Source organism: Eulemur rufifrons, chromosome 10 (assembly GCF_041146395.1).
Source record: "Eulemur rufifrons isolate Redbay chromosome 10, OSU_ERuf_1, whole genome shotgun sequence".
Lineage (NCBI taxonomy): Eukaryota > Metazoa > Chordata > Mammalia > Primates > Lemuridae > Eulemur > Eulemur rufifrons.
This window is the reverse complement of record NC_090992.1, coordinates 28,738,478-28,759,963: the sequence shown is the minus strand read 5'-3', so window position 1 is coordinate 28,759,963 and position 21,486 is coordinate 28,738,478. Positions and strand designations below refer to the sequence as shown.

At 43.8% G+C, this 21,486-nt stretch overlaps 1 protein-coding gene across 8 annotated transcripts in view; it reads left to right on the top strand.

Moving 5' to 3' along the window:
* GRIA1 (glutamate ionotropic receptor AMPA type subunit 1) overlaps positions 1-21,486 on the top strand; it is a 298,964-nt gene that overhangs the window by 187,532 nt on the left and 89,946 nt on the right. For all 8 annotated transcript variants that reach the window (XR_011235114.1, XR_011235113.1, XM_069484336.1 and 5 more), the window contains 3 exons: positions 11,286-11,396; positions 12,120-12,326; positions 18,054-18,424. Coding sequence is in view for 6 of the 8 variants with exons in the window: in XM_069484336.1 (XP_069340437.1) it covers positions 11,286-11,396; positions 12,120-12,326; positions 18,054-18,424 (689 nt within the window). In the remaining 2 variants the exon portion in view is untranslated. The remainder of the gene's footprint in view (positions 1-11,285; positions 11,397-12,119; positions 12,327-18,053; positions 18,425-21,486) is intronic.

Sequence of the window (21,486 nt, the reverse complement as noted above, 5' to 3'; positions counted from 1 at the left end):
GCATAGCACAGTGACTAAGAAGCATTGCACGGTGTAGTATAGAGCTGGTAGAGTGCCGTGGATCAGAATACTGCTCTGGAATCCTAGAGACTGAATCCTGACTTCCCTACTTACCAGTCTGGAATCCTGGACAAGGTATTCAAGCTCTTTGTGCCTTAATTCTCTTGTCTGGTAAATGGGGGCCCCCATAATCCTGCCGACCTCATAGGGTCATTGAGCGGATTGAATGATCAAACGGTGTGCAGAAGTTCTAAGTGGGAGGCCAGGCACATTGAAAGTTGGGTCTTAAGCTCTTGAACTTAATATCTTCTGTGCCTATGCTGTCAGATACACTTGCCACTAGCCATGTGTGGCTATTTAAATTTAAATTGAAAATTAATTAAATTTAAAAGTCAGTTCCTCAGTTGCACAAGCCACATGGCAAGTACTCAGTAGCCACATGTGGCTAATAGCTATCATGTCCAACAGCAAAGAGGTAGAAATTTTCATCATCACAGAAAGATCTACTAGAAAGTTCCCTACATGCGCTCTATGTCCTCAACTCTTATAAACCCATCTTCTCTGCTGTCTAGTCTGGAATCCTCTTCTCAGTCTATCTCAACTCATCCCATTCATCATAGCTGTGTTTGTTTCCTATTGCTGCTATAATAAATTACGACAAACTGGCTTAAAACAACACAAATTTATCATCTTACAGTTCTGTAGGTCAGAGGTCTGACTTGAGTCCTGTCAGGCTAAAAGTGAGATGTGGGCAGAGCTGTGTTTCTTTCTGGAGGCTCCAGGGGAGAATCTGCTCCTTTGCCTTTTCCAGCTGCTTCTAGAGGGTGCCCATGTTCCTTGGCCCATGTTACCCTTCCTCCGTCTTCAAAGCCAGCAGCATCTCTCTTCCCTGACCCTTCTTCCACCATCACACCTTCTCTTTGGCCACAGCCGTGAGAGATTCTCTGCTTTTAAGGACTCATGTAATTAGATTGGGCCCACCCAGATAATCCAAGATAATTTCCCCATCTCGAGGTACATAACCTCCATCATATCTGCAATTTTTCTTTTGCCATGTAAGATAACATGTTCGCAGGTTCTGGGGATTAAGGCATGGACATCTTCAGAGAGGCATTATTCTGCCTACCACAAAGGCCAAGTTTAAATGTCTTCTCTTTTGTCAAGCCTTCCTCACCTAGTAGAAGTTATCTCTTGTCCTGTTGTGTTCCCACAGCACATTTGAGTCCCCCCGGACATTACCACATTCTCTCTTGTTGCAGTGGCTAGTGGTTCATATACTATTGTTTTTCCTAGACTGCGAGCCATCTGATGGCTTCCAGAGCCCATTTTCCATCCCCTAGTGGCTGTACTTCAGTAATCAGCCACAGTAGGCCCCCTACCTGCCTTAACTTTCAGCAGATACAAACAGCGATACTCTACTTACCTATGATTGTAGCCACTGAGAGCATATTCAATTTTCACCAAACCTTTGGCATGAGGATTGTACAAAGAAACTCTCTCTGGGGACAAATATCTGCTGTGAATTATGCTCATCCAGAAATAGTCAAGGTCTGAGTTCGTTTTTGTTATGCCCTGTTCTTCTGATTCCTGCTGCTGCAGAAGACATCTGCAAAGTCACTTGGTTCTTATAACCCTCAATTTCCACATCCTTAAAATGGGAACAGATCATGTCTTCATTAGCACCCGATCATTGTTCAGTGAATGTTACCTGTGTTAGCAGCATTAGCAGCCATGGTAAATGTCAAAGAGGTGACACACAACTGAAATCTGGAGAACACTGAGGTGGCTTATTTATCCCTTTCGAAGCTTTTTGTTTCTTAGTGTGGTTATAAGAGTATCAGCTTTAGCAATATATCCCCTTTTCCAGGTGGATGAACCAAAGCAGAGAGGCCCGGTAGGCCACCTAGGTTGTCACAGTGAGCTCTGGTTGAATGAAGACCTTAATCCGGGCCCCTGACTCTCCAGCCCATGCTCAACCTGCTGCAGCCACTGCCAAAGCTGAGTGTATCAGAGTGACACAATCAGGACATTTCTGATGACTGAGGGGCTGGCGGAAGGGTGGCAGCTGGGGGAATTTCGCTGCCCTAGGAAAGGACATCAGACATCTGACTGCCTCCCCAGGCCATCTTCTTTTCTGATTCTGGGGAGAACTGGTGGTATCACTCTCCCGTCTTACGGATGAAAACATAGATGTTGTAGCTGTTTTGTGTGAGGCCTCGAGCAGGGAACTAGATTGCTCCTAGATAGAAAATTGTTGACCGTGGACCTTGGCTGTCCCTCAAAATCCTCAGAATGGCCTTTTGCCCTCAGGGGAAAAAATACTGCTATTTCCTGGAAGAAACAAATTGGCACTTCTACATTGTGTCTGAGAAGCTATGTGTTTGTCATTATTAAAATATGGATGTTGAGCTGTTTTTTCCCCCCTCTGGGATGGTGGAATGGCTTAAAATACAGCCAGATCATTTTCTACACGTTAGTGGTACACTGGATATGTTGGGGACATAGCAGTGGTGCAATAATAAGAACGGAAGCCAGAGACTTCCACCCCAGTCCTGCCACTGTCCAGCTGTGTGGCCTTTAGCATCTTTCTTAGCCTCTGTAGGTATTTTAAATAAGTGCGAGATGTTGGCCTATGCAACCCCTGATTGCTGTCAGCTCTGACTCTGGATGCCAATGCCATCTGATTCTTTTCTTTATTATTATTATTATTATTTTTTTTTTTTTTTGAGACAGGGTCTCACTCTGTTGCCCAGGCCAGAGTACAGTGGTGTCATTATAGCTCACTACAGCTCAAACCTCAGTGATCCTTCTGCCTCAGTCTCCTGGGTAGCTGGGACTACAGGTGTGCACCACTATAATCAGCCAATTTTTCTCCCTTTTGTAGAGACGGGGTATTGCTCTTGCTCAAGCTGGTCTCCAACTCCTGACCTCAAGCGATCCTCCCTCCTTGGCCACCCAGAGTGCTAGGATTACAGGTGTGAGCCACCTTGCCCAGCCTACATCTGATTCATTTACCAGCCTCTCCCCTTATCACATTATCCCTTTCCTGTCTGGACTTTGGCTTCCTCTGTGGATGTGGGGTTTCCACTGGGACCTTCATCAATTGACAAATTGTCCATTGGTATGAGCTTCCCCAATTATTATTCTCAAGACCGGCATTCCCAGCCCTTTGGGTTGACCCTAAATCTTGCCCAGAGACTGCTGGGAGCCTTTTTTAGAACTCTTCAAGACATGTTTTTTATCAAGAACTTCTCCTTAGAAATGGAGGCCTTGAAGTAAGATTAGTGGTTCTCAATCTTTAGCAAACAGAAGAATTACTAGATGCCTTGTTAAAAATGCAGATTCCTGAGTCTCAACCCCTGGGTGTCTGCTTTGGGAAAACAGAGATGAGGCCCAGGGATATATACACGTTGTAAAACCATCCTCTCCAGCCTGCAAAGGTCCTGGTTGGTGCTCTAAGGGATTTGATGAGAAACGCTGGCAGAGTGGTTAAGAGCTCAGGCTTTAGAGGCACACAGACTAGGTTTTAAGCCTCTCCTTTAGTCTTTACTAGGCATATGACCTTGATAAAATTATTTAGCCTCCCTAAACTTCATTATATCATTTCTAAAAAGGTAGTAATACCCCTCTGCCCCGCAGGATTGATGTTAGGACTAAACAAGACAATGCTTGCTACCCCGCTGCCTGGAGTAAGGGTTTCAGAAAAGTCACACCTGCACGTGATAGTGAACATGCAATCCATGTTTGTTTGTACTTTTAAAGTCCTTTCTGTGGTTTGCAGGGATTTTATGTCAGCATTGCATCTGGGTGAGTCAGGCGGTGCGAACCCATGGAATGGATAAATCAGGAAACAGAAATAACAGAGCACCTTCAAATCCACGAGCAAATGGCTGTGCTTTATTTTTCAGATCCCGAGGCTGTTTTTAAACTCACTTTCCAATGACTAAATCCTTTCTTAGAATGTGGGCTTAAACATCCTTTGTTTACAGGGTATCTGACTTTCAGAAAATCAATTCCTTCACATCTATCTGTGGCTTCGGGCTTTTTACTCAATCAGCCTCCGAGCAAAGTAATTTCTCAGATTTGCAAGGGTGACCTAGTTGTGCTGGTTTCAGTGAACATTACAAGGCCTTACCTGATGTGTGTGATACAAAGGAGCCGTTTCTTCCCACTTCGGATCCTTGGAGACACCTCCTGCTCCTCAGGCCTATTTCCTGTCCAAGCATGTGCCAGCAACCCTCTAGGTATCTGGACCCGATTTGACATCCACTTGAAATGTGTGTGTTCTAAGCATCCTCCATCATAAAGTGTAGGAGTTTCTGAGGCCAGGGTAGGTACCGGCTCTGCTAAAATTGAATCTTCAGGAAATGGTATTCAGAGACACCACTTCACTATGGGGTACTGATTTAGGAATCTCTTTCTGAGTAAAATACCTTCTCAATTTCAGGTAAGATTACAAATTCTGATAAATGGCTGCTCACTGGAGAAGTTTAGGGAAAATTCTCTTACATCATGGATGGGACCACTATTGTTGATTTAACCATCTCTGCCCATCACCATTGTTCCTGTAGAAATTTTTGGTCTGGTCGAAGTCACCTACTTCTCATTTCAACTTGATTTGAGTCCGCCCTGCCCTGCCCAAGTTTGTGCCCCCAGTTCTGACCCTGTGTGTAACTGAAATGGAAAGACAGGCAGGAAGGAAGACCAAAGGGCACAAAGTCCTGCTGTGATATCAAAAGTAATCTTCTAAAGTCCCAAAGAATTCATAGCTCCTCATTCTATATGCCCTATGGAAGTTTCTCTTTAAATCCTTGCCACCCAGTTGTAGACATACTGAATCATGTTATAGCTCTAAGATACAGCCTCACTGCCACGACTTGTCTCCATTTCTACTGCTGACCTCAGAGCCCAGGCTACCTCCCCTGCCACCTGCAGTAGCCTCCTGATCAGTCACAAGTCCTGCTATGCTCTTGTGCCTCTAGAGGGCCACTTTTCCACCATAAGAGCTAGAACAGTTATTTTCAATTATTTCAGATTATTTTGCTCCTAACCTTAAAATCTTTCACTGGCTTCCTGTTGCTGGTAAAATATATTCTGACTCCTTACCTTGGCCATAAGAACACCGATGCTGGTTCCCTGTGACATCAGCTCTTGCTGCTCTTTCTCCAGCTCATTACTCTGGCTACATCGGCATCTTTGCATTCCTAGCACATCGAGTTCGCTCTTTCCTCAAGGCATTTGCACTTGCTGTTCCTTTATCTGGCATTTCCTATCGCTCTATTTTCGTGTGCTGTGTTTCTCCTTCTTGTTCAGATCTCAGACCAAGCAAAGCCACCTTGGGAGAGGCCGTCCCTGACCAAGCTTTTTCAAGTAGCTCCCACTGCCCCAGCATAATCACATTATCCCATTTTTTTTTCATGGTGCTTATTTTTTCCGCTATATTTTTGTTGGTTGATTGATCTAGATTGAGGTTGGCAAACTTCAGCCCACAGGCCAAATTCAGCCTGCCACCTATTTTTGTGTAGCCCATGAGCTAATGGTTACATTAACATTTTTAAATGGTTGAAATAAATCAAAAGAAGATGATTTGTGACAAGTGAAATTTGTAAGTAAAGTTTTTTCTGAACCGTAGCATGTTCATTTGTTTGTATATTCTCGGTGGCTGTTGCCACCTTGCAGCAGCAGAGATAAGTAGTCGCAACAAAGACTGTGTGATCCACAAAGCCTAAAATATTTGCTGTCTGGGCCTTTAAGATAAAGTTTGCCAACTCTTGGTCTGAATATGTATTGTCTTCATTCCTCTCTTCTCTTCCTACTGAATGTCCTAAAATGTCAGCTCTCTAAAAGCAGGGACCATATTTGTATAATATATTATATCGTCACTGCCTAGAGTATACGGACACATAGCAAGCATATGCAAATAAATGGTTGTTTATTAAATGAGTGGGCAGTTTATTGACTATTGTGGGGCAACCAGGGAGCGTTCTATTCCTGCCCATGTTCCGTAGATCTGCCAGCAAGTAAGGGAAAATAAATTTGCCAGAATTTATTTTCCCTTATTTGTTGGCAGATCTACGGAATATGGGCAGGAATAGAACGCTCCCTGGTTATTTAATGAAATAACACATCAAGGAGAACTGAGATAAAATTGCATATAAATTTATTAACTTCAAATCTATTAAGTGTGTTAGTTTAGATAACCCTAGGTTCTGTAACAGATGAACTCTGAAATCTCAGCTGTTGGATGTAAAATAAATTTATTTCTTGTTCATTCAGTGACCAGTTTTGGGGCCGTGGGTTTTGGCTGAGACTCAGGCTTATGGAAGCTCCACTATTTACTTGGGTCTTTCTGGATGTCAATATCCAGTTAATAGGAAAGAAAAGAAAATGGAAACTGTGCTAGGGATTTGGGAGGATTGGCCTGGGAGAGATGCACATCCCTTCCGCTGCACTCCATTGGCCACAACCCAATCACTTGACCCAACTACAGGCAAAGCAGGTTGTGAAATATAGTTGCTGGCTGTGAAGCCACTTTTTACCAACATGTCTACACTAGGGAAGGCAAACAAGAATGCTTGGTGGTCAGCTAGTTATCTTTGCCACAGTGGGCAACTTACTTTGTAAAAATTGATTATAATGAATCCTATTTGGGGACGTAAGGGGCTGTGGCTTCAGAGGCAGCCTGGAGATATCAATGTATAAATTCGATTTGATGACTGTGCAAGGTAGATCAATTGAATTTTCAATTCTATGATCATCTCCTTTAAGTGGATAAGACTTTATCCACTTAAAAAAAATCTGCTCTATCATCTAGACTCATTTTCTATATTCAAAGAACCTTTAGAGGTAGATGGAAAACAGGAGATCAAAAATTATAACTGGCCCCAGGAGAAGACCTCTCACTGTCAGAATTGTTTAAATCCTTTCCTGAATGGTGGGCCCCAATCTTTACCAACTACTAACTCTGATTTACTTTCAGATAGAATCAAAGTTCCTGCATATCCTCAGTAGAGAATCAAAGTGCTATATAATAACCCACCATTTCCTAAAGAAAGGGAAATTTGCTCTCATCTCCAAAGTGTAATGTCTCTTCAAAAATCTTTTCCAGTTTCTTTTCATCAAACTGTGGAACCAGATTTTGCTGTCTACTAGCTTACGAGAAGCACAAGCATGAGGCTGACCGTCTCTTAGTCTCTACTGACCCTGACGATATTATGTTTTATTTACCGACAAAAGAGTTAGGAATAAAATAAGCTTGTTGACAGCATTCAACTATTCTCTAGCTTTTGATATGAAAGTAGCTATATAGAAGCCAAGCTATAGAATATATTTTATGGATCCCAATTTAACAATAGTTTTATGACACTAGCTTTGAAAGACCACTATTTTAAAATTTAAAATCTCTTTCTGAGCCATATAAATCTAGTCTGTACAGATTCATCTCACTTTTATTCCCACCTTTTATCAAAATAACTTGAAATTTTAAAGCAATGTTTTGTGATTTTTGAACCCCTTGTCCTAGAATATTCTGTATGCCAAGAAGGGTTATGCTGTCCAGTGAGTTTAGAAATACTCTATAATATATACTTCTTTTGGAGATTGACAATGTTTTATAGCAAATTGAAAACTGAAATATCTTCTAGTATAGAAACCTGGTAACCTTCAAGAAGGCATTACCCTAATGAATATCATTTTTTAACTTACTGACAACTCAGTGTAAACCATGCATTACGCTAATTGTTTTATATGCATTAACTTATGTAAGTTCTCACAGCAGCACATGAGGCAGGACCATTGTTCTATCCATCCTACAGATGTGAAACTGAGGTCAGTAGAGGTCAAGTAGCCTGCTCAAGGTCATACAGTTAGTAATTGGAAAACCCTAGCTTTTAAACCAGATCTGCCTGAGGCCAGAGACCATTGTCTTGACTACTAACTATCATTTTTATTCTTTTTTAAAAAATAATACCCTCTTAATACTCTGTGGGTTTTAGAGGAATTAGTTGCATGCCAAAGAAAATGACTTTCTGATGGTTGTACAGTTTGAGGAGGAACAGCTAAACCTGTGGACCAATTGTAAAGAGGGAAGAAGAAAGGAAGGAAGGAAGGAAAGGAGGGAAGATGGGAGGGGAAGAAAACAGATAAAAAGGCGAAGGAGGGGAAAGGAAGAAACAAAACACCTTAGCATCATTTATGGGGGGAGAAACAATCATATTTAGCAGATATGTTCCCAAGTTCATTTTGATTTTTATTAAATACTCTTACCTTTGAGGTCCATGAAACCCAGGTCCTGTGTCCTGCCACTAATCTGATAAAAGTTAGATCGTCTGATCTCCCTAAGCCTAAATTTTCTCACCTGTAAAAAACAGAGGAAAGAACCCCAAGCCTGTGTGTGTTATTTGCATAGTGTAAGGATCAAAAGAGTTAAATGTTGTGAAAGTATTTTAAAGATTTTTTAAATACCAAAAGAAACCCCCAAAATACAAAAACTTTGCATCATGATACACTACCATGGTAGCTGTACACATTTATTTTTTAGCCACAGGGCCCCTTGTGAAGAGCAGCTCTTGAGGGGAATCCCGCTCAGTGTGGGAAACAGATAAAAGCAGAGCCGACCTTTGGAGCAGGGATGAGGGACCTAGAGCTTCCCTCCTCCTCCCTGTCCCCTCCCACCTCCCATTACAGTGGGGGAGGGTCCCCAGAGGCACTGCCCTGGCAAAGCGAGGGAGCTGAGACTGCACTGTGATCTTGAGCAAGTCTCTGGCATCTGAGCCTCTGTCCCCCCCACCCCTGCAGTGGGAAAGGAAGGAGTTGGGTGAAATGATCCCTGAGGCCTCTTCCAACTCTGACATTCTGGAAACCTGAGTTTCTGGTCCTTATGTCATTAAAGGCACGTGTCTCCTTCCACGTTGATGAACAGCATCCACACAGGCAACATAATACACACACACACACACACACACACACACGCACACACATGCTAAGGGTGAACCTCAATGCAGTATCCCGAGACACACTCCCTCTCTGGCCTCCGAACACTCTAGGCGTCAGCAGGGTCACAGCTGGGTGGGTGTGTCCATTCTCTCTGCAGATGTTTCCTGAGCTGCTTCTTGGTGAAAGGATGTGCTGGGCTAAGACAGGGACCCAGAATGAGCACACTTCAGTACTGTCCGTGAGGAGCCTGCAGCACCATGGAGAGATGGGACAGATGCACACGGCTCGGCCGCAGGGCGCTAAGGGGAGGGATGGACACACAGCAGGTCCATCCCCAGCTTCCCGGAGCCGCAGGAGGGCGTGGCCCCAGGGGCGGCCTTCCTGGCTCAGATCCTGGCTCCACGGCCCTCCTACGGCCCTGGGAAAGTCACTTCACTGCTCCACATCTCAGTTGCTTCACACTTAAAACAGAAATGATAATTAACTCCCCACATCATAGGTTTTTGTGAGGATGAAAGGAGTTAAAACATAAAAAGCACTTAGAAGAGTCCCTGAAATGAAGTAAGCATTCAATAAATGATAACTAATGCATTCAATAAATGATAACTATTCCCAGCCCAAGGCCAAGTCCCCTCTCAGCAAGAATAGCATAGTGGTTCAAAGCGGCCTCCGGAGACAGATTGCCAGGGTTCCAGGCCCAGCTCAGCCACTTGCCAGCCACAGCGCTTTGGACAAGTTGACACACTCCCCTAAGCCAGACGAAATGGCATGAGAACTGTTGACATTTAGCCTCTGACATAGCAAGAACATCATCAGTGCTAGCAATTATTGTTGCTAATGGCTGCGAGATTGGAGGAAGAACTGTTTATCTCCAACTGAAGGAACTGGGAAAGATATCGAGGTGAAGGTGACATTTCAGCTGACCAGTTGGCATGTGCCTTGCTTTTTGTGAGCCTGAGCTGAGTTCTGGCTGTTGATAGACCCGCTCATCACTCTCTGCATGTGCACTTCTAGTTCTCTTTCCTTTTTCCCTTTATATTTACAGGCAGCATAACGATCACAAAACAAAACACAATTGTCTAAAGAGATATAGAGTCAGAGATAGAGAGAGAGAGAAAGGAAGGAAGGAAGGAGAGAGATAGGTATAGAAAGCTTAGGTTTAGGGGTGCATGTGTCTGTGTATATTAGCCCTGTCATTCTGCTGTCCCCAAACCTTCCATGACCCCCTCTTACCATGACTGCTTAGCCTGGCCTTCAAAGCCCTTTGCTACCTTAGACTCTGAGAACGGACTGCCCTATTGGCTAACCTTACCTTCCACCCGGGACCCACTGAACTTACGTATCTGGGCAGATTCCTGCCTTCACACTTGAGCTCACAGTCTCCCTAACCTGAAAGGTTTGGGCCCAGCCTGTTCATCTCTCATGACCTTAAGCCCGTCGTCCTCTTGCTGCCTTGCTTCCTGCATAGGATTCCGCACTTGCCTTTTGCTTCTCTGAGCCCCTTGGACCCAGCACCTGTCAATTCTGGGGCCGTGTGTATGTGTGTGTCATATCTTCCCATTCAGGCCAGAGGTAATCTTAGAGCAAGGCCTATCTCTCAGACTTCTTTGTATTTCTTTCAACTCTGCCACACACCACCGCCGGTTTTAGCCCAGAGCCTTGTATGCTATAAGGATTCGATTAATATTAGCTGAAAGACCTTGGAAAATGAGTCAATATAAACAACCTACTAATATTTGAAAAATTAACATTGGCAATCATTATTTTTAGGCACTACTATATGCTCAGTATCATCATAGTTTATACTTGGAAATAAGAGAAATAAATAAATAAAGGATAAAATAACCATGCTAGAAAGTTAAATCTAGACAGAAAAAAAAAGACAGTTATCCTAAAAAGAGAGTAAAAGGAATGTAATGCTTAAATCATATGATGCCAATCACAGTTCAGAATGAGCTCAGGGAAGGGAAGGGTTGATAGGCATGGGGGAAAGTGGGTTCTGGCCCTGTGGACAACTGCAGGGAAGGAAATCCCCACTGCCCTGGCTTGCTTTGTGCAAAATAGTTTAGCTGTGTGAACAGCTAAGCCCTTGCCCCTCCAAGGGGGCAGTTTCCAGGCTTAGCCCACCGGGGTGAGGGTTTTCACTGGGGCAGGGTTGGGAGTGCCTGGGAAGCATTTTGCCTCTTGTTTTTTCTCTCTGCCAGTATCTTAGAGCCCAGCGTGTCCAACACCGTGCAGTGTGGATCTGAGCTCCTTGCCTTTCTGTCTCTGGCGTTGCCTGGGTGGCTCAGAGCAGGCTGGTCTTGAAGAGCCTGGGCCACCTTACATCTCCACCTTCTTCTCATTGACAGATCGGTTACTGGAATGAAGATGATAAGTTTGTCCCTGCAGCCACAGACGCTCAAGCTGGAGGTGACAATTCGAGCGTTCAGAATAGGACATACATCGTCACTACAATCCTAGTGAGTACTCAGTCCTTCATCAAGGTTACTTGGGATTCGTGCTGGACCAGCACAAGGGCTTTCCACCAGGAGCAAAAGCTTTTTGTCATTCTTCTCGACAAAACTGTCGAGATATAAACAGAGGGGGAAAAGGAATGCCCTGGAAATGAGAGGTTCTGAGTTGTCATTGTGTACCTCTTAAGTTCACTATCTCATAGTTTGTATCCTTGGGTAAACCACTTACCCTTTTTTGAGCCAGTTTTCTCATATATAAAATATAAGGGTGAGACTGAATTGTGCCGGTTTTCATGTTTCATCCTCCCTCAGTAGAAGCCATTTCCAAAGAAAGTCACCTGAAGTCCAGCATGTGATGTAGCTATAAGTGAAGCTGTTATGATTTTCAGCGATAGGTCATGAGAAACTTGAAGCCCACTGAGTCTGCTTCCCCTCTGTGGTGCTCCCAGAGGTATCTACAAAAAATTCAAAATCTCCTGGAGCATAATTAGAAAAGCTGTGAACCATATCTTAATGAAACATTCTTGTCTTAATAAAGTTTGCTTCATTAACCCAAGATGCTTGTAATGGGGTAGGGGGTGCAGAAATTGAGGACGTGGATTTAGGGTCTAGAGAGCCTTCCCCAATGTTAACCAATGTTTGTGATGTCCTCCTCTGCCATGCCAAAGCCTTCTCTGCCCACAGGTGAGCCTGTAACCCACATTCCCTGTCTCCCCATTTCTCTACCAGGAAGATCCGTATGTGATGCTCAAGAAGAATGCCAACCAGTTTGAGGGCAATGACCGCTACGAGGGATACTGTGTCGAGCTGGCAGCAGAGATTGCCAAGCACGTGGGCTACTCCTACCGTCTTGAGATCGTCAGTGATGGAAAATACGGAGCCCGAGACCCTGACACGAAGGCCTGGAATGGCATGGTTGGAGAGCTGGTCTACGGAGTAAGTTTGCCCCAGGGTACAGAGTTGGAGGTCAGAGGCAGACGGTTTGATGGGAAATCATTTGGTGGTTTGGTGGCCCTGCCCACAGATGCTTATTAGACCCTGTAATTGAGTAATGTTGCTGCTGAATAGATGAGCTGTCCAAAATCCAAGGTCTTAAGACACTCCCTGTTCAGGTTCCTGGTCCCGGCTCCCTCAACCCCACTAAGGGTCCTGTGACTTCGGTTGATTATTTTGCAAAACAGTTGACAGTATAGCTCCCTGATCGGTTTTCCCTAAGGCAGACTGCTGGGTTGTCACTCCTCTACAAAAAGTTACTGTGGCTCTCTCAGCATTAGTTTCTTCTCTGGTATTAGATACATCTGGATCCAAACTAACTGTCTAGTCACTTGACCTTCTACTCCTTCTCATGAAACTTCCAATTCCACCAAACTGCCCCTCACTCACTCTGTTTCCCAAAGTGCTCCCTTCCATTCCCCACCTCTAAAATCCTACTCCTCCTTCAAAATATTACTTTTTCCAGGGTGTCATTTCTTTCTCCCTGTAACAGGTGTGAACTCCCCTTTTAACTCTTCTCACCTTCCCATGTAGAATTTAGTGTCTACTTTTATTATGGCTTTCCCCGCCTTATGTAATGGTTATCTGTGTAATAGGGATAGGTCTGCTCTATCTTTGTATCACTCACCACACTTGAAATAACTCCATGCACAATTGCTATAAAGTCTTCAATAAATTAAAGCAGTTTTGAGAAGCCACCGAATGCCCCACATTAAGTATTTATGGTATCACTGGACAAGCAGAAGGTCTGATCCCAGTCCCCAAAGATCTTAACATTTTATGGGGTAGGAAAGATAATGAGAAAGAATAGTAAACAATAGCATGGAACCAAGCAGTTAAGTTGTATGGTTCAGATGAGAGGCTAGCGTGAGTTGGTCTAGCCCTCGGGGAGGATGTGGAACTTAAGAAGTGGCCGTGTATAAATAGAAAGAGAGAAAAGCAGCCCAAAAATTTCTAAAGTGTAAAAATAGGACGGTAGTGGACATGAGCAAGGTGTGAGAGGAGAGTGAGAAAATGCTGATGGTTTTGTCGAGGGCTTGGGTCGAGGAGTGGTCAGGGGTGAGTTTGAATAAGAAACGGCAAGGAGAAGGGTGTGGGTGCATCAGTGGGAGATCGTGAAGGTACTTGAATAGAGAAACAGAAGGCAGTGGAAGAAGCATCAGCTGCCACGTGCAGGAAAGGGACCATGGGGGCTTCGCTCACAGAAATGGAAAACTCCAAGCTGGGTCTTGGAGCTAAAGTGGATGCCAAGCCCAGGTAGATGTTAAGTTGCTGGTCAGGACGGGCAACATTTAGGAGGTTATGAAATCTCCTAGTCTCATACCAGGGCAGGAGGAGTATTGATGATCGTGAAAGATATACAAAAGAAATTCAAAGAAGAAAAAGATGGAATAAAAAAAAAAAATCTTCCTCAGGGAGCTGGCTTTTGAGATGACCTGTGAAGGTGGCTAAGGAGTCGAGGAATGGGCTGTGCCTCTCCCCTTCCTTATTCCCTCTCCTTCCTCTCCCTTGGAAGCTCCATTGATGAAAGCTGGGGACATGGATGGTGCACGCTGCCTCTGGAGGCTGGTTTCCATGGGAACACCCACCAAGCTCTTAAGGTCATCCCCATGGCAACTGCTGTGAACTTTTCACCTTCTCCAGCATTTCTCTTCACCTTCACCTCATGTAGTACGGTTCGCTAGGTAAAAAGTCCATGATGTGGGCAGAACAATGGTCCGATCATCCTGAGGGCAAGCCCCCCAATAGCCAGCAGCCAGGGGTGAGTCATCCACTCACCAGGGCTCAGCAAGCTAGAGCTACCTCTGGATGGCGGTGCCTCTGCAATGAGCTTTGTTCCAGACTCTTCCCCATCACCAGGCCTGTCCTGCAGCCCAGTAAAAACCGTCTTCTGACACTCCGTGATGGGCATAATTGGATGCCTATGCTTTATCTTTAGTTTGGCTTCCCTTTCCTCCCCGTTCCTCCCCTTTCCTTCTCTTTCCTTCTCTTTTTCCCTTCCCGTTCCCCCGAGGAAGAACAGAGAGGTTTGGGGAAATATCTCTTAACCTCAAACCACCAGTAAGATCAGGAAAAATTCATCTGGAGGCCTCCAAATTTATTCTTTCAGTGCCTTTTCAATAGCTAAGTCAATCAGGGTCTCTCTTACTTCCTTTTACTCCTCCTTGTTCTCATAAGCAGTGATAGTAGTAACATTTCATCACGTAGCATATGCCAGGTGCTATGGCTAAACGCTCACATTCTTTCATGTACTCCTCATATCAGCCCCATAAGGTAGATAAGATCATTGTCCACAATGATCTTATATTATCTAAGCACTACGTTAGATAATTTGGCATAGAAAGCACAGCTAGTGAAAGCAGAGTCATGACGCACAACCCTGGTTCTGTCCCACACACTGGGACATATTGCCTCTGTAGCAATCACGCCATCCAAATGCTGGACTGCAAAGCCAATATTAACGGAGAGAACAGCAAGTGTCTGCATTTGGAGATGCCACACGCAGCAAATGAAATGTCTGCTTTTTGCATAGATCGGTCTTTTTGCCTTCTTCCCAGCTGTCTTTCCAGTCTGTCCTTTGTCTTGGTGGAGCAGAAAAAGAGTGAGCTTCACAGTTAGACACCTGGATTTGAATCTCAATTCTGTGACCTTCCTGACTGCATGACTCCGCCATGGGCCACCCCAGTAGAACGGGGAAAGCGAATCCTTTACCACAGGGCGGTGATGGGGAGCATCCATCTATGCAGTGCCTGGCTCAGAGCAAATCTCCATCCCTGACAGTGTGAATCACTTTTTGCTTTTTCCCACCAGATTGAAACTGTGTCCTGTTTTCCCAGGACTGTCTCTAGACATCACATATTTCGTTTGCGGATGTCCTGGGACAGCGATTCTCAAAGTGTGGTCCCCAGACCAGCAGCAGCAGCATCCCCTGCGAACTTGTTAGAAATGCAAATTCTCACATCTCACCCCAGATTCACTGAATCTAGAAACTCTGCCATCCGTGTTTTTACAAGCCCTCCAGGTGATTCCGACGCACCCACGCTCAAGTGCGAGAGCCATTGTCCTCAGATGTCAGTTTAAGAAAATAATTTTGAGTGCCTATAAATGCTCACACTTCACAGTACTTCATGTATTTGAATTATTTTGACCCTCACAAAATAATCCTGTGAAATAGCCAAAACTAGAATTATTACACTTTTTTTAATGAGAAAATTGATAACCAAGAAGAAAACTGTTTCACTCAAGGCCACACGGTCAGCAAGTTGCAGAGATGAGCAACCTGATCTTTACTCTGCTCCGCTCTCAACCAACCCTACGAAGCTCCAGTAACTATGTCAGGTGGTAGAAATTAATTCCTGAGGCCTGTCAGTCAATATCAACCAAGCTAGAACACTGCTGCTTTGCACAAACCCCCTTTCCTCTCTGGATCTGAATTTCTTATCTATAAAATGAAGCAGTTGAACTTAGCCTCTCCCACTGTTTGCATCCTGCATCCATGGGTCTTCTGAAGCTTAGGGAAATGAATGACCCATGGCCAAATAAGTTTGGAAATACTGCCTCCTATCGTACCCCTCTTGGAAATTCTCAGTGCCTATTGGTCATTTAAAGGTTCTGAGAAGTCCAAAAGTAACCTGTTTAAATCCCAGACGTTTCCCATACGTGCACATTTTTATGTTATTTTCATGTTATTAACATCTTTCCAGAAATCATGTTCCATGGAACGAATTTTTGAACTGCTAATGAGCTAAATATTAAGACTGTATGGATCTATGATTCTCCAGTGTACGATCCCTTTTATTAACTCACATCAGAAAGCAATAAGCAAACCCATTCAATACCATTTACCCCTTTCAGAGCTTGTGTCTTTATCTGGCTCCTTTCTGGGTCACTTGTGGTCAATCCCTTTGAGTCACTCCCATTACTTTTCTCCCCCATTCCTTTTCTGTTGGATTGCAGAGAAAAGAATAGCTATCTTCTCCCTTACACTAGCTTGTATTTGTAAAAATTATCAAGATGTATACAGCTAGTGTTGGGGAAAGAAAATAGATTACTATGAAATTCAAACCTGACTCCACATTGCTTTATGGGAAGTTTCTTTCTGTAGGTGAGAACTTAAGTCATTCTGAAGCCAGGCTTTTTATTCCACTTAAAGCACCTTCTCGATAATCCCAGTCAATGAGAGTAACCAGTGGGAATCATCTGAAAGCAACAGCCGGCTGGTGGGTGGGCAGGGCTCTCATCTACACAGCATCTGTCGCCAGCTTCACATCTGGACTGTTGCACAGAGTCATAAGAGAAAGCCATTCGCCTCAAACAGACTTGCATGGGCCTGTCTCTCAGCTCAGAAATCAATGCTGTGGCTTCCGTCCATGGAAACCCTCTTGGGTTTCCAGGATCTCTTGATCACAGGCCAATAGAGCAGTGCATTTTTATTGAGTAGATGCCAGTGCTTCTGCCGTTAGAGAGAGGTGGGAAAGACAGAGGAGCAAGGCCTGGTGAGCTCATGTGCAAGGATGAACATTTCTTACAATCTTTTCTTGCTTATCTACTTGCCAGATTTGAAATTTAAAAATGGGATTATTGGTATATTTCTTAGCAGCCTTCCTGGGGGAAAAAAAAATAGTTGTGATGCTATTTTACCTTATCACTGCCAGGCCTTTAACTCATGTGGTTCCCTCCTCCTGGGATGCTATTCAGTGCCAGAGCAACCTGTCAAAATTGCACCCTTCCTTCAATGCCAAATTTACATGTAACCTCTTCCATGATGTAGTCCCTGATCTCCCCAGCCAGGATAAATCTCTCCCTGGTCTCCCGTAACATTTTGTATCTCTTGGATAGTACATATCCCATATACCTTGTAGGCTGAAAAATTGTGTGTGTGTGTGTGAATCTCTCCTACTAGTTTGTAATTTCCTGAAATTGGGGACTGTAGTTACCTACAACTTTCTAGCCTAGAGCCTGCACATAATAAGTGTTCAATAAATGTCTATTGAGTTAAATTTGCCTGAACCACCTTGTTAGCCTGGATTAAAAGAAGGCCAATTCAAACTGACTTAGGCAAGCAGAAGCATTGGCCTGTATTCTCTGCAACAGAGGAATGTTCCTAGGGAGTCCAGGGTAACCCCTGAATTTAGAGTGGCCCAAATTACTGGGCATCAAGGATCATCCTCTGTATCTCTCAGCTCTGGCTCTCAGAGCTAATTCTCACTAAACCCACTTAGGTCCTGTGCCATCCTTGAATGAACCATTCTGGCCATGGGGTGAAAGATGCTGAGTGGCCAGACCTGGGTCACGTGCTTCCCCATGTGACCAGAGTGATTAGCCCCATTCCAACCTGGAGGACTGAGAGCAGGATAGGAGTGGTTCTCCTAGCAGAGGAAGGAGGCATGGCTGCTGGGCAGGCAACAACAACAGATATCACGACAGCCTTCTTTTTGCAGGATGAGGAAGATGACTTTAATAATTAGAACTGTCAAATAAATGGGACAATCTCTCCTGTAAGATATGGAGCTGATCATCTATTTGTCAGAAATATTTTATAGACTAGGAGGGGTTGGATTTCCCACTCTCACATCCTTTAAGATTATAAAGAATAGTCACAGTGAAGAGAGAAACAAGAGAGCTGCTGGGCTCAACTGCATTTTTTTTTTTTTTTTTTTTTTTTTGCAGAGAGCAGATGTGGCTGTGGCCCCCTTGACCATCACCTTGGTCCGGGAAGAGGTTATAGATTTCTCCAAGCCATTTATGAGTTTGGGGATCTCCATCATGATTAAAAAACCACAGAAATCCAAGCCGGGGGTCTTTTCCTTCCTTGATCCTTTGGCTTATGAGATTTGGATGTGCATTGTTTTTGCCTACATTGGAGTGAGTGTCGTCCTCTTCCTGGTCAGTCGCTTCAGCCCCTATGAATGGCACAGTGAAGAGTTTGAGGAAGGACGGGACCAGACAACCAGTGACCAGTCCAATGAATTTGGGATATTCAACAGCCTGTGGTTCTCCCTGGGAGCCTTCATGCAGCAAGGATGTGACATTTCTCCCAGGTCAGTCAGCCCTTCTCAACTCCTTTCTTTGCTCAATGCTATTTTTTGTGGGGGGCAGGGGGAAATAATACTGGAAAGTTAAGAGATGAGAGTTATTTCCAGACTTCATGTATTCAGTTTTTCAACTCTTCTTTAGAGTCAACTGTCCATTGAATATTGTGGATTGTCTGGAGCATCCTGTGGCTGGGCCACTCTACTCTGTCTGCTGTCTGGTTGATGTGCTTTGTCAAGATTCATAGGCATAATCACAACTTTGATGTTCTGTAGCTGAAGGGTACAAAGAAAGGATTGGGTGGATAGTGTGGTACGACTAACGTTTATTGAGCACCTACCATATGCCAGGCGAGTTTCTGAGTCCTGCACATGCATTATCTCCTTGAGTCTTTACAGAAGCATAAGGTGGAACTCTCATTATATCCCCTTTTACAAAGGATACGCTGCATATTTTGTCAAGGTTACACAGCCAGTAGACAAGAGAGTTGAGATTCATATCACTGTCATATACTACTTCTGCATGGTGGAAAGAGCACCAGATTATAAGTGGCTTCTAGCACTGGCTCTAGCACATGGGCTCACTGTGTGGTCCTGGGAAAATCACTGCACCCTAGTAGACCTTGGCTTCATTCAACCTAAAGAGAAAAAGGTTCCCCTCTTCTTGGTTCTAAGAAAGTCCCTGGAAATTATCTAGCTCCCATGGTAAATGTGTTTCTTGTGGTTCAAAAATGGGTTTTCTCAGAGGTGCCTCAGGTATCTCAGTGAAAGTACTAGTATAATGAAATCAGTGGGGTTTCAGCCCCCCAATGAAACCAGAGGAGCTCCATTTTTGTCAGTTTTATATATTGGATTTCTGAATATAATTTATTTTGAAAAAAATGATTCTGAAGCTCAGGAAAAAAGGGTAGAAAGGAGAAAAGGAACAAAAAAAATGGAAAACTACCAATCTAGACGAATTACCACATTTACTGACCTCCTGTCTTTATGTGTAATGATCTTTTGACTACATTCTGGAATATTCATCCTATTAAGTACAAATCTCTTCTGATTTACCTCTTCAATAAGCACTGATTTCCTTTTACAGTTGCTCAATGTCTATGAATTCGTTTTGTGCTAGGCATTCCCTGGTAGATTACCAAATTTCAAAAGCACACAGGGAGTCATGGCTCAGATGTCGGCCTCCACGGACAGATCTGAGGGCACAAGGGCATAAGTATCAAGGCCTCACAGATGTGTGCTGGAGGCATCTTTACCACCTGTCTATGTTTTGCATTTTAGTGTCAATGAGGACCGATAGTCCTAAGCGGCAACAGAGTAAAATCTTTCTAACAAGCTTCCCTCAGGATTTATTTTGCCTGCTGCATAACTTAGAAAGTCTCATCGTTCATTATGATCTTGTTTTTCTTTAAATAAGAAGACAGTCGGGGTGGGGGGCGTGGGAGAGGAGGTGTGAGACTGGATGCTTGGCCAATACTGGCAAACACATGGTGAAGAGTAGAAGGAACCAAACAGGGGAAGGGCTTGCTTAAAAATAAATCAGGCCAGTAGATAAACAGTGGGAAAAAATGATTCTTATCTAGTCAGTACGATGTAGGGCCATCAGAACACGCACATGTCAAAAAAGATTCGTGAGCCTGTTTTTCTCCATTACTTGAGTGGGCATCTTGCCTCTTATCGGCACTTTGTGGTCTGACCTCAGGTTGTGTTTTCACGCTCCCTGCTATTCTTCCAGAGGTCTCAAGCTCATGGTCCACAAACTGAATCCTCTGTCGGGCATATTTTCGTTTAATCTGTACAGAATTTGACAATGGTTGTCCAAAACTGAGTGATGGCAGTCCTCTTAACAAGTACACGCATTCACCGGTTCACCACAACCCCCACCTGACATCTTTCACCCCTGAGTTACTCCGATGGTCCCTGAGAGTACTGGAGTGTGTGACCTCTGGCTGCAAGAGGATTTTCAAACTGTGTTTTCTGGACTTCTGGGGTTCCACTGGGGTATCTTAGGAGCTGACACCAAAGTTAAGATGAGAGTGAACAGCAATGCACCCAGTCTCCCTTCCTCCTGGTTTTACTAAAACAACTCTATTCTATGCCTCTATCCACTGATAAAATGGAAATAACTGTTCCTACCTCGAGTATTGTCATAAGGTTTAAGAGATTGATACATAGAACCTATGACACAGTACTCAGCCTTCACTTAGGAAGCGCTGTAAAATGAATGCTATTTTTTATTATTTTCATGATTTTATATATTGGACTTTGACTAAACTTCACTAGAAGAAAGGATGCCACTGCTCACACTGGTTTGGAAGCCCAGTACCCTCTTCTGGGGAAATCCATGGACACAGCAGAAATACCCAGTGGTTCTCTGAGAGACCAACAATATCTGGCCTCCTGAGGCTCCTCCTCATAGGAGCTGGGAGGAAGGATTTGTGACTTTGGATGAAAAGTCTGACAGACACAAGAAGAGTTAACTGCCAGAATAAGGAGTTTGATCCACTTGACATGGATTTTTCCTTATCATGCCCACCCTGTCCAATCCCAGAGTTTAGGAGCTTGTAGAAACCCCCATTAGAGTTAGAATATGTATCACAATGTTTCTTAGAAATATAAGTTGAAAAGACACATACTGCATCTCACCTTGGACCAGACAAAAAGGCAAGGGCACTAAGACAGTGATCAGGGCCAGAGACCAAGTAGACAATAAAAAACACCAACAGAAACTTTTGTTGTTGCTTACATATTTCCTCACAAAGTCCACAAGTTTCATGAGTCTCTGATATACACAGCACTTTGTAAGACACTCTGGGTGCTACAGTTAAAGGGACTTCTAGGGGTTTGCATACATCAAACATCTTTCCAAATGAGCTTCAATTAATTGTTCTTGATGCTTAAAGAACGTATTGTAAACCTTCACTAATTTAGAATTAAAGGAAGTAAGTTCCATATGAATTGCATGTATCTACACTCAGCCACAAGTAGCTTTATCTCTTTCTAATCTTTTAAAGGTTATTGTTAATGTCTGGTAACCAAAAACCAACAAAATGTGACCAAATGTGGCTGTC